The sequence below is a fragment of the Pleurodeles waltl genome, chromosome 6, assembly GCF_031143425.1.
Source record: "Pleurodeles waltl isolate 20211129_DDA chromosome 6, aPleWal1.hap1.20221129, whole genome shotgun sequence".
Lineage (NCBI taxonomy): Eukaryota > Metazoa > Chordata > Amphibia > Caudata > Salamandridae > Pleurodeles > Pleurodeles waltl.
The window spans coordinates 787,464,289-787,477,819 of NC_090445.1; the positions used below are offsets into that span (position 1 = coordinate 787,464,289).

A 13,531-nucleotide genomic window follows, 5' to 3' on the forward strand; every position below is an offset into this window, starting at 1 on the left:
ATCATCCTTAACAGGTGCATCACAGTCCTGATCATGTATGATGAATTCTCTCAAAACAAAGAGGACAGACTACAATTTGTGAACACGAGCCAGATTGGGATATGCTATCCCCATTTCTGCGCAGAGAATAGCTCCTAGATAGGGCTATATCTGAAGAGGTTGAAGGAAGGATTTGAGAAAAATGTGTGAACTAAGTTCTGCAGAAGGTCCACTGTCATTTGAGTGTGACACTGGCATTGTGATAACATGCTGGCTGGGTTGAGCCAGTTGTCCAGGTAGGGGAATATGTGTATGTTTTGTCTTTTGAGATGTGCTGCTACTACTGCAAAGTACTTTGTGAAGAACCTGGGAGCTCTGGTGACTCCGAAAGGAAAACACTGAATTGGTAGTGTTTGCCTGCAATGACAAATCTGAGATCTGTCCGGTGTGTGCAGGGTGGATGGGGATATGGAAGTAGGCTTCCTTTAGATATAGGGCTGTCAAAGTCACCCTGTTGTAAGATAATGTCTTGAAGAGTAACCATGTGAACGTGTTCGGATAGAACGTTGTGGTTTAAAGGCCTTAGGTTCAGAGCAGACCTGAGTGAGCCGTCTTTTTAGGGGATGAGGAAGTATAGGGAGTATACTCCTGTTTCTTGGTTTTGGGGTGGAACTGGTTCAATGGCCCCTTTGAGAAGAAGGGATTGTACCTCTTGTCTGAGAAGAAGGTGTTCTTGAGAGATCTTGCGAGAGAGAGGGGGTATGTTTGGAGGAGTGGTAATGAGCTCAAGATAGTAAACATGATGGATAATGGAAAGGACACATTGGTCCTAAGCGATGTTCAGCCACTGTGTATAGACATTCTGCAGTACTCCCCTGACAGATGTGTAGTGGGGGATGGGATGACGCAGGCAGTCACTGTTTAGATGATGATGTAGAGAAACAGGTGGTGGTATTCTTGCCTCTACCTTAGGTGTTATTGCCCCTATAGGCTCTTCTGTAGAAGACTCACAAATATGAACTGGCAGGCTGTCTGGCCTGTGAGGTGGAGGCCTCTGGACCGGTCGGTTTGTAACTACCTCAATGTGGGGTGACAAAAAAGTACCTCTTTGGGAGGAGGACTGTAAAGCACCCCTGGCTTTTGTGGTGCCAGTGTTATTTTTTAGCTTCAAGGGTGGAGTCCACTTGTGGGCTGAAAAGATGCTCCTTGTCAAAGGGCATATTGAGTACCGCTTGTTGCACCTCTGGTTTAAAACTTAACACTGAAGCCAGGCATGTCTCCTTATTAGGATGCTGGTGAGGATATCGCATGGAGCTGTGTCAGCGGCATCTAGGGCACATCTGATTGAGTTATTATTTATTGTCTGCCATCTGCGATAATCTGTTGTCCCCTTTTTCGATGTTTATCTGGGATATACTGGAGGAGTTCCTCCATCTCATTTCAGTGAGTACATTTGTACCTCAAAAGTAAAACCAGTGAGTTGGTGATGGGCCCATGATTGGCTGCTTGAGCAGCCACTCTTAACTACAGCGTCAATCATCTTGCTCTCCTTGTCTGGGGGAGGAGCATCTCCTGTGGCCCCTCTATTGGCCCATTTGTGTGCAGTGGTAACCACAATAGAATTTGGCAACGCCTGTGATCTTAAGTAAATTAGATCAGAGAGAGCAGCTTTGTATTTTTTGTCTACTCTAGGGGTGATAACCCTAGAGCGTACTGGTTACTTAAAAATTGAATCTGAATGGCAAAGCATGCCAGGGAGCATGGAGAAGACCTTGATATTGTATGTGTGGAAGTTAGGATATGAAGAAAAAAAAAATTGCTCAATGGGATCCCTGTGGAGCTCAACCTTGTGGAATGAGCTATTACCTGCTGGTAGGATGTGGCACCCTCTGGCAGTGAGGATCATGTGGGGTATAAATCTGGACCTGTTGAAATCATGGAATCAGGGCAATTTGTGTCCCATGGATCTGGGTCCTGCTGTGTGTCACCCGCATCTCCCTCAATGAATAAAGGGGAACCCTGTGGTGTTAAATCTTCTGCAGTAGGAGAGGCATGTGAATGAGGAGGGGAGGATGTGGAGGAGGGGAGGGTGTGGAAAAAGGGGGAGGGTGGTGGAAGTGCTGAAGAGGATGTTTGAGAAGGAGGAGGACTACTGTGAATAGTAGTGGTAGCCTTGTCCTTAGTCTTCTTTGGAGGTAATGAAGTATCTAGAGCCTCCTAAAAGGATAGTTTCACATTGAAGGTGATGGGGGAAGCAATCTCCTGGATGTGGAGAGGGCACTGACAAGCGTCCATGGTCTCCAAAATGGGTTAAACGGAAGATGATGCGGCTGAAGATTGACTAGAGTCTTTCAGCTTCGAATACACAATCTGTGGTTTTCGGTAGGTGTCCTTTTGTCGGAGCCAAAGAAGAGGAGGAGCTTGTTCGGCTTGGTGCGAAGTGGTTGGATAGAATTAGAGACAATATCCTGGACAATGCCGAAGACTGTCTTGGCAATTTTTGGTGCAGAGGATGGGGCATCCAAGCTTGTTTTAAGGAACCGGCCATGGCCTGGTGGCAGTGGCGGTCCGGCAACCTACATAAAGGTCTTGCTGGAAGTCTTAGATGGGGCGGGAGGGGGGTACAGTACTCACGGATTGTGCTAATGTCCCCTTGTGGCTTTTGCTATCCAACTGAATGTCAGAGTTGGAGTCATGGATGGAGAAGGCCCGCCCCTGTTCTGGCTCCTCCTGGGTGTGCTCCTTCCCAAAAATGTCCGGAGTGTAGTCTGGAGTCTTGTGCACTCTCTCTCGTCTATGAGCTCTTCGGGCCTGAAGGGTCTTGTTCAATCTGAAGGATCTGTGGGCGTCGCAGGTGGCTTCTTGATGGTCGGGAAAGAGTCACAGGTTACACACCAGATGTTTGTCAGTGTGCAGGAATTTTGCGCGGCACCAAGGACAGAATCAAAATAGTGTCAATTCCATCAGCACTCTGGCTCGATAATGCTTCTTAGAAGAAAACCAACTTGTAACACTCCGAATCGAACACTAGAGGACTATGCAGAGCAGGTGTATCTACAGCCACACATGCTATCGAACATCCACTTTAGAAATGTATTGAAGTATGTACTGGAGCACTAAAATGGCAGAAGGTAACTCCGTAGATATATTTTTGAAATTTGGATTTAAGAAATAAGATTTCTGTACAGAGTAATCGTGAACCTACAATCATCGATAAAGCCTTAACATTCCTCAGACTCCAATTCTTTTAAACACTGCTAATAACCCTGCACATCAACATGTTTCGATCACTAGGAAGGAGGAGTCCAAGAAAGGTCTGCATATCGTTTTTAAAAAGGGCATACTCACAGGACTCTGCAGAATCTGAGTAACTCTCTTCTTTTGCTCCATCATGTTGAAGTCTTGCCGGAGGTCTGGGGACATATTTCTCTCACGGATGTAATCAGGATCATTTTCATTGATACGGTCGAAGTACCGCTCTTTGTGAGGTATGCTGGGAGGGGGCGGGGTTGTGATCACCCCCGGACTGCCATTAGCACTCATGCTTTTAAACTCCTGGTCGGTCTCCTGCAACAAAGAAAAGGAAACAAACTTGAGAACCAGTACCCAAAAGGGGGACGTTGGCTCGTGGACCATTTGGAATATGTTAACAAACCGACAAGGTTTAACACTGTCAGTAAAAGAACAAAACAAAAAAAAAATGAAAGGTTTCATAAATGTCACAAGGATATCTAGCAATTATAACAAAATGCAACATGAATGTGGAAGCTAAAAAAAAAAAAAATATATGAAATGACAACTTGGTAAAGTGTTTTATTGAACTTGTAGACTAACGGACTACTAAATGTCAAACATTGAACTTACACTGCAACGAGGGAGCCAGGAGGATTTAAAACTCAAAGTCACATGAGCAGACTGCTGTGTGAATGAAAGCGCCAAAACTACAACACCTCTTAATCAGAAAGTACTGTCACTAATTTACAAATTGTATGATAGTAACAAATTCTAAAATTGTGCATGAGATAGGACTTGTACAGGATCTATTTCACGAGCCAGTGCTTGCTCCTAACTGACACCAACACTGTGTCATCTAGAACATTGCATTAGAGTCCTTTTCATATTTGTTTACAAATCTCCTTAGTATCTTCATTTTTATTGGAAACTACACAAAAGCTGGACTTGCTCTTCACTGAAATCTATTTCCGATGCGCTGGTTCAACTGACATACTTACAACATTCTTAACATGGACTTGTGTCCCACCTCCGTTTCTACTCATACTTTCCCACCTCAATTTCATTCCCCACCACGGTTACATTCTTCACAAAAATAAGTAAACGGACTAAAAGAGCACCTCTTGCACTTCCTGACAGTTCTACCGAAGAGTTAGTACTCCCGTTTGACATAGAAAAAGCATCAACCACTTTCTCAAACCAACCCAGATACCAAAGATCTCAAGTAATAGACACCACCACCTCCCAGCCTCGAATCAACAAACAAGGTATGAATCCAAAAAAAAAAAAAACTAACTTCCCCCGGTTCACACAAACAACTTCCTCAAAACTGAAAACTCTTTTCTCGGGTGCTACTTCCACTATTGAAGATTAGCGTCCAAACGCAATCGCAAAATTGTGAATGTGTTTGAATGACAGAATCATGATATACAGTTCCTTACTCGACCATGGCTACATGAGTCATCCCAACCAGCCCTACACCTCTTATTCGTACCAAGTCATGAAATTGCTCATGTTGATCGAGAAAGAAAACCAGGTGAGGAGCGGCAGTTAAAAACAAAAACTCCATAGCAAGCAAACGTCTAAAAACAGAACAAATTTCGATCTTCCGATTTTTATTAATGGAAATGAAATGATCCAAAATGAAGCTTGCAATACTAAATACCATCAAGCACCCACGGGAGGGAAAATCCTTTTTGTGGAGTAATTACTAGAACTCATCTCTAAAAAAAAAAACCTCCCTAACTGTAACACTACTGTAACACTGCAGCCCACAACTCAAAGCCTTTATACATGGCAATGCTCTTGAACAATCGTGCACAAGCCTCTCAAAAATGCAAGTGTATAAACTCGACTCGACAATCAAGAAAAAAACTGACTCTCCAAATCCGGTTGAGTGGGCAGGTCACCTTTAATACCCTTCCAACATCTATATATAAAAATATTGTCATATGGTCAACCAAAACATTATAAGGCCTAGCCTTAGAATGATATCAGCATAAATATGCAAAAAAAAGCTCTCCATGACACTGTGGACAATGTCGGTCAATCTCAATCTTAAATCTTTGTTGACGTACCTGAATACAGCCATGCTGGGGGTGGCAGATGAAATGGCCTTTCCCCAAAACTAAAAAGTTCAACAAAAATAAGACCTAAGGGTTGTTCTTCATGGAACGTTTGCAGAAGGGAAATACATCAGACTGAGGTGTATGGCACAAAAACCTTTGGAAACTAAACTTTGTAACTTTACGCAACAGAGTATGAAAGACATCATGGCAGACAAAGCAACCTTCATCAGATCAGAAATCAATGCTTTTTAAAAACATCCAAGAAGACTTCTTGACTTTGTCAAAAATCCAACCAGTACACAGGTTGATCCAGTCATCTCAAACATGAAAAACAGCTTGCCGGCTCAAGCAGTCTAATTACTTTACTGACCCTTTTCCAGCTATAATGAACAAGTAACTTACCTTCGGTAACTAATTATCTGGTAGAGACATTCTATTTGCAGATTCCTTTCTTAGAATTTCCCCAGCATCTGGATGTGGAGATTTTTCCTTGAGCAATACTGTTAGGTCGGCTCCGCGTCCGTCGTTGGCATCATGGTATATGACATCACAGGTCGTATACAGGCACCACCCCGGCGAGCTGACATCAGTTTCTTTTCATGACTTTCCATGCAAGAAGCACGGAGCCATGAAGAACACTGACTCTGTGTCGTCAGAAAGAGCGCCCTGAAAGTGAAAGTGAAGTCCCTGTCTCTACAAATTGGCTCGCAGAGCGGGGAGGATGGGTGTGTTGGTAAGGAATCTGCGATTAGAATATGTCTTTACCAGATAATTAGTTACCGAAGGTAAGTAACTTGTTCATCTGATATTGACTTCTAGTTGCAGATTCCTTACCTTAGTATAGATACCCAAGCTATACCATACCCAGAGGTGGGTCAGCGAACCAATATTATACTTGGAAGTCCTGCAGGACAGAACGGACAAAGTACTGGTCCCTTTGGACCAGAGCGTCCAGGCAGTAGTGTTTGGTAAACATGTGCAAGGACGCCCACGTTGCTGTCAGGTAGATGTTTAGGAGTGGAACTCAGGATGCTGACGCAGTGGTCGCAGCTGTTGCCCTGGTGGAGTGAGCACGCAAACCCTCAGGGGGTTGCTTTTTTAGCCAGGGCACTGCTGCTGCTCAATCTCCATGACTCACCTCTCGGGGGAATAGGCCCGAAACTACACTGTGTCCAGAACAGCTCTGATGAAAGTCAGCATCTGAGCAGGAGTCGGGAGTGACTTTGGCACGTTTATAGTGAACCCCAGCGAGTGCAGGAAGTCCACTGTAGTCTGGAGAGGGGAGTCTGGGCGAACCCGCCTTCAACAGCAAGTCACTGAAGTAGGGAAAGACTGAAACCCCTGATCAGTGCAGATGTGCTGCTACCACCGACATCACCTTGGTGACACCCAAGGGGCACTGGTAAGGCCAAAGGGGAGCATGGTAAATTGAAAATGCTCATGATCTACCATGAACCGCAAGTAACGTCTGAGCCGGCAGAACGGGAATATGGAAATATGCATCCTGGAAGTCCAACACTGCCATCCAGTCTCCTGGGTCCAGGGCAGATAGGACCTGAGCCAGAGTGAGCATTTTGAACTTGTGATTGAGGAAAAGATTGATGGTCTGGAGGCATAGGATAGGGCGGAGGCCTTTTTGGGCACCAGAAAGTAGTGGGAATAACAACCACGAACTGCTTCTGGCACAGGGATCCTCTCTATGGCTCCCTTGGCCAAGAGAGCCGTAACCTCCTTGCAGGGAAGTGTCAGGTGATCCTCCATCATCTGATCGTAGAATGGTGTCATGGGTGGAGGAGTAGTCTCAAAGGGGAGAGTGCAGCCCCTTCAGACTATTTGCAAAATCTACCTGTCTGATGTGATGATTTCCCAGCGGGCAGGTGTTGGCGAATTCTCCCTCAGACTGGTCCGTGATGGGGAAGCTTCAGACTAGGAAGGTTTGGAGGCTGCAGCGGGAAGGGGAATGGACTGGGCCGACTACTGACTCCCAGATCCACGAGGACACTGGATCCCACAACCTCAGCCACACACAGGCTGGAAGCATGTGCGGCACAGTGGTGGGAGAGAAAGGGACGTGGTGGGCCCCCCCACCCGTAGCCATGATATGGGCGAAAAGCAGACTTTTTTTGGGGGGGGGGGGGGGGGGGAGCAGGTGCAAGGCCCGAGTATCGATCCATAGCTGGGACTCCTTTAATCACATGAGCGCAGAGTCTGCTTTTGTCTCTGAAGAGAAGGATACCATTGAAGGGCATTTCTATAAGCGTTGCTTGGACATCCCCAGAGAAGTCGGACGTCCTCAACGAAGCGTGGCTCCTCAAGGCCACCGTTGATGCAGCCAATCTGCCCAGTGAGTCAGTCGTATCCAGCCCACATCTGATTGTGAACTTAGCTGCATCTCTCCTATCAGCAACAGCTTGGGAGTGAATGGCCTGGGCCTCCTCCTGACCTGGGGCAGCACCTGCGCAGCTGTGTCCCATAAAGTATGGGATTAACAACCTAATAGGCATGAGGTGTTCACAGACCGCAATGCCAGACTGGTCTAAGAAAACATTTTCTTCCCAAGCTGATCCAGTCTTTTAGATTCCCTATCCGGGGATGCGGAAGGGAATGCGCCTCAGGATGAGGTGTTGGGTCAGGAATTTTGCTCCATTAGGTACAGGCCTATAGCAGCGGGTGATTGTCCTGTTTACAGGAGCCCCTGTGCCGTTTTCTTTTTTAACAAGAACACAGCAGGAGTGAGGGCCTCAATGAATGGCAAATGGGGTTCTCATGAAGAAGCCCCAGATCGAACCACCCCAGTCAGGAGATTATAGTCCTGACAGACACAAAAGGCAACTCGAGGTCCAAGACCTCAGCCACTTTCCTCACAACTACTGAGAAGGATGCCCCCTCCGCCATAGCCACGGTAGGTGAGAAAACATGCCAGCGTTAGGGGAGGTATCAAGACCACCTTGCTTCACCCAAGCCCTGAGCCAAGTCCAGGGGGTCTTCAATCTGGTATTCTAAAGGGTCCAGCAACCCCTCCATAATCTCACCATATCCGTACCCATAAGAATAACGGTCGGCACCCAACCTAGGGAGAAAGGTCCTCCTCAAAGTCTGAATCGGCTTCGAGCAACGCCGGTCCGCCTCTGTGTCGGAGTTAGCAATAAGTATGGGATCAATGCCTACCACGGGCCCAGGCGGCGTTGGGAGCGTCAACGTCTGCACAGTCGTCGGGGAAAGTCGCAGTGGCAGATGTCCTCTGGAGCCAAGACTGAAGCGGCCGGCACGAAACCCAAGGGGGGCTCCTGCCAACCCAGCAGGCACTCCAGTAGGTCCTGCTCAAATATGAGGTGCATGGCCTCATAGAACTCACAGAGTTGGGCAGGGGTGGCTGTAGCTCCTGGAAACTCTGGGAGGTGCAAAGCCCACCCAGAAGTAGGCTCTGAGGACAGAGGCCTAGAGCGACGATGCTCCTTGTCCCGATTTGCATCATCCGACCAACGGGGTGAAGTCAAAGAAAGTTTGAACCTCTTCAAATTCTTCTTATGCTTGCCCGAGCATCCCAAAGATTTTGAATGGGACAACTAAGATTGTTAGCTCTGCGAGCAGTCTCTGGACCTTCCTATCAAACGAGACAAGGAGTGACATGGAGCCGAGCAGCCGGCACCCATGAGCTTTAGGAACTGCTCTCTCGAAGCCTTCAGGCTCACGGCCCAGCCCTTGGAGCACGACTTAGGGTCACAGTTGTGCTTCAAGCACCAAAGACACACAAAGTGCAGATCCAACATGGATATCATCTGGTGACAGAAGTCGCAGGGCTTGAAGCTGGTCTTCCGTGAAGACCTACTCGACGCACCAGGAGGTCAAAAAAGCCTAAACAAAAGTAAAAAAAAAAAAAAGCCAGTCAAAAAGTAACTGTGGGGTAGCTCTTTTTCGTATCTGCAAGTAGACTGGCATGGAAAGAAAAGTACAGACATCAACGTGCCATGGTGGCACCCTCATATGACCCACAACGTGATATCTGGCAACAACGATGCCAATGACGGACATTGAGTTGACCGCTGCCACCTAATGGCGCACAGGGATACTGCTCAAGGAAAAATCTCCAGATCCAGACTGACGCTTGGGGGAAATTCTAAGTAAGGAATTTGCAACAAGAAGTTGCTATCAGATATACAAAGACATCAGTACCTCTCATTCCTCACATCTGACAAAGGTAATCAATGACTCTTTTACAAGAAACACTGTCTGACTGTCACAAAATAGGCCAAATCATCCTGCTTCTTAAAACCCCAATGCTGACCCAGAGTACAACTTTTAGCCAGTATCCAACCTTCCATTTATGGCGAACTTCCTGGAAAATTGTGCGGAAACACAGCTTAAAGACTTTATCGAAGAAAATTACCTTTGAGCCCCACCAATAAGGATTCCGATCCAGATGTAGCACAACAATCAATATGCACTCATTTTAGACAAGGACTAATCTTGACTTCTAGTGCTACTGGACTTGTCAGCAGTATTTGAGACAGTTTTTCTTGCCTCCCTATTAAAAATTCTGAAAGAATGGATGGGGCGGAGGGTACAGTTATGTCCACAAAGCACAAAACTGACATGCAACATCTCAAGCCCCACTACCCTCTACAAGTCTGTCCCCATTCCTACTCTTCCAACTTATACATGGAACCCAATTATTTCAGTGCCTCTGAGGAAGAGGACTGAGTGGGACGGCTGAGGATAATATATGCTGAACCATTTCAAATTGAAGGTGAGCAATGGCCAACACCTATGTAGATAAATTTGAGTTGCAGTAGTCTAACTGAGTTCATCTAATCCAAGACGCTAAACAAACAATTCTGAAAAATCTGGGAAGGATCAAGAATAGGAGAATCTGGGGATCACCAGCCTAGCACATAAAGCTAAATCTGACTGACCGGTCGAGGTGTGCATAAAAAAGGTGAACATGGAGGGGGAGTTGCATGAGAGTTAAAGAAAAGCCCTGTGAGGCATAAACAAGATTGAAATTCAAAATTAAATGAGGCTAAATAAACAGCTTGGGGTGAGAAGGGATAGGATTTGATGCAGCCTTAACTGTTGCCTAATAACCTTGCATCTGCGAGTCCATCAACTAAGACAGGATTACAGATAAATCAAATACGGCCCAATAGCCCAATACGACCAAGGCTGATGGTCTACCCTCAGTGGCAAGCACTCTTAGGTCATCTGAAACTGAGACAAGCACAGTCTCAGTGCTACTTGAGAGTCAGAACATGGATTACATGAGGTCCGCAATGATACTGGCTTCAAAGAACACAGCGATTTGCTTGAAGATGCCTTTTTCAAGATGCTTAATGGAAAAAACGGCAGCAAAGAGATTTACGAAATGTTGCTAAAAAAGGATGGATGGATCAGCATTAGGGTTTTTATGAAAGGGACAATAAAGCTTGCTTGCAGGAATCTGAAACTGTAGTCAGGATATGTATTTGCTGCACCGGGCCACCAGTGCCTTGATGAGAACACCACAAAATAAGGGGCGGGCAAGGATCCAATGGTGGGCCCAATAAGAGAGGACACCATTTCTGACAACTCAGATAGGCTAGAGAGGCAAACTTGAGAAGAGATATGCAATGAAATGCGATTGTACCTGAAAGTATACTCATCAGAAATCATTACCTCCATCTGAAAAAATGATGAGAGCTGCAATCCCGGACAACCCTATATCAGCTCAAACTTAACCCCCCCCAGAAAATGTAATTCCTTCTGATTTCCTTTCAACACGTTAACATTCCCCATACAATAATGGCTAGAGGTAACATTAAATCTTCATCGCAAACCACCCATTATTGACGCAACTGCTTCACCCTATGTAAGAACCTAAATATTCACGCACACATTAATAATTTAGCAAGAAGAACTCAACACCAAATTGTATTTCTCCATAAAATAACACTCCTTATTCCAACCAAAGATTTTAATACTATAGTACAATGACTTGCCCTCTCAACACTTGATTATGGAAGGGGGGTGCTAATGAACCAGCAAACAAGATGGCCGCACTAGAGTGAGGCTCCTGCAGTCTAAGGCTGCAATCTGCCATAATCTGATCTCAGCACCCATCATAAGCTAGCTAACGACAATTGCCATCAACGAGTAGCTGTAGCGACCTGAAGACCACTGTCAGAGTGAGCAGAACTCCTGCATATTGCCATTTTATTCTCACCAGCCCTGATGCGTGCCCTTCCCCTGAGCTTGACTACGGGGCCTACAGGGGTTCGCGTAGCGTGCTGGAGCCTTGGGCCTGTGACACTCCGTTCTGAGGGACGGCTACTCCACTGCTGGTGAGCACGTACCAGTGTGGTCAAACTCCAGATGATGGTGGCCCAGATACAGGCTGTGGGAGTGCTGAGCATAGAATCAAATCCTGCCCATGCAACCTGCGGCCTGGTGAGTAGAGTGGAGGCGGCACGGTCTGCAACCGACACCCTTTGGTCAGTGGGAATAACTCTTTATTGCCGGGGCGCAACCAATCCCAACGTTGGATATCCCCAGAGAGCTGCAAGAACAGGTGAGCAGATGCAGGAATGTGGTCCCAGAGGGAGGGCCGAAGAGTTAACAAGGCCCTAAGTACCAGAGATTGCCTTAAGAGGTCCAGCTGCTTAGCTGCCTCTTCCGTGGCCTGGAGACTTATTTCTGTGTTCCGGCCTACAATACCCCAAAAACACAAACACGTTTAGCTAAGAGGCGCTCAATTAACATACATTTGAACAGCTACCATGAGGCACCATTTGCAAGCTCTTGACCATACACTTGAGGCCTATCACTAGAGTGACAATTCGCACCGCCTGGAACCGGGTCACATTACTGTATGATTTCATTGCCCAGATACTCTTCTCTGTCACTCCAGGACTGCTATCAATTACACATGGGTCCCTTGCTCTGCGCAGGTCAGGCACCATAACTCAAAGCAGAACCTAAAGTGAGAAAGGCTCTCCGGAAAATATGTTGAGCAGAGATTCATATCCACGCAACCTAACTGCACTATCAAGCCTAGGGAAGTGAATGAAGGTCTAGACACAAATATTGCTTTGGTCTGCTTGTGCTGTTTTCCGTCCGGTTTGTGGACTACTTTTTATCTTTTTTTGCAGCGCGATCTCGCTTGGCAGAAGTCGAGCGCTTTGCATGACATCTACTCTGTTACATAGTTAATTGCACTTTTGCTGGTTACGTACATAACTGCACTTTTTCCGATAGGTTTCACTACACGTGAACTGTAGCAGCGCGATTGCGCTCTTTTTTTTTTTTCAATTTAATGTGGCAAGAATAGTCCGGTTTGGAGTTTACAACTGCTAATAGCAGTAACTCGAAGAAATGAGACCCGTTGCATTGCAAATGCTGGTCTGTCCTCTCTCCTCACATCTTATTCCTTCTTACCAGCTCCACTAAATCCTTACCACCTGCCATTTGTTTTATCTGATATGCCTTCACTTCCGCTAATTGGCCATTCTAGCTTCTTTCATATCCTTGCTTTCTGAATGTGCAAAATTACTTGCTATTCCAATTGTTCCGGAAGGTGTACTATCTCATATCTTGGGATGGTTGAGTTGTTCTCTCAAATTAAAGTTTTTTGGGTTTTGGGAGCGAAAATGTTTCCTGATGAGATTGGACCTTCAGTGTGGGTGGAGGGTGGACACCTAGGAATGGTATATGCTTTGCTGCTGTATGCACGCATATTCACACTTGATACCCTATATGGCTGTCAAACAACCATGGTGGGTGGGTCCGCGCAGATCACACGCTACACCAACACTCCTCCTGGTATGGCTGGACTATGCCAGCAGCAAGCTGCAACACAAATTCGATATAACTGCCTGACATGGAATAATCGTGGGCTGGCATATTGGCTTACCTAGATAGGCACAACATTAGTATTGCACTACAACAGGAAATCAATATAGGGAATTCAACGCACACCACATTTGCCACACAATGGGCATCTCATCTATACTAACCGACTAACCTCACATATTCTTGGGGCACAATGACAATCATATGCAAAAGTGCTCTTTTTGCCCAAAAGAGAACGCTTAATGACCCACAGGGATGCTACAACTTGGTATGGGGCAGACTAGCCTCAAAATCTACTACTATTACGAATTCCTATCGCCCCAATTACTGATGACTCTGTTTTTTTCAATAAGCTATGGAAGCTGACTGCTGATACATGTTCCACTCATTATTTGGGGAGGAGACTTTAATGTTGCCCTAAAAATGGA

General features: G+C 46.0%; 1 protein-coding gene across 13 annotated transcripts in view; it reads right to left on the reverse strand.

The window, feature by feature from the left end:
* Nucleotides 1-13,531, reverse strand: part of ADD3 (adducin 3) — a 300,537-nt gene that overhangs the window by 141,438 nt on the left and 145,568 nt on the right. For all 13 annotated transcript variants that reach the window (XM_069239417.1, XM_069239425.1, XM_069239424.1 and 10 more), the window contains one exon: nt 3,328-3,546. In XM_069239417.1, coding sequence (XP_069095518.1) covers nt 3,328-3,522 — 195 coding nt within the window. In that variant the 5' untranslated portion in view covers nt 3,523-3,546. The remainder of the gene's footprint in view (nt 1-3,327; nt 3,547-13,531) is intronic.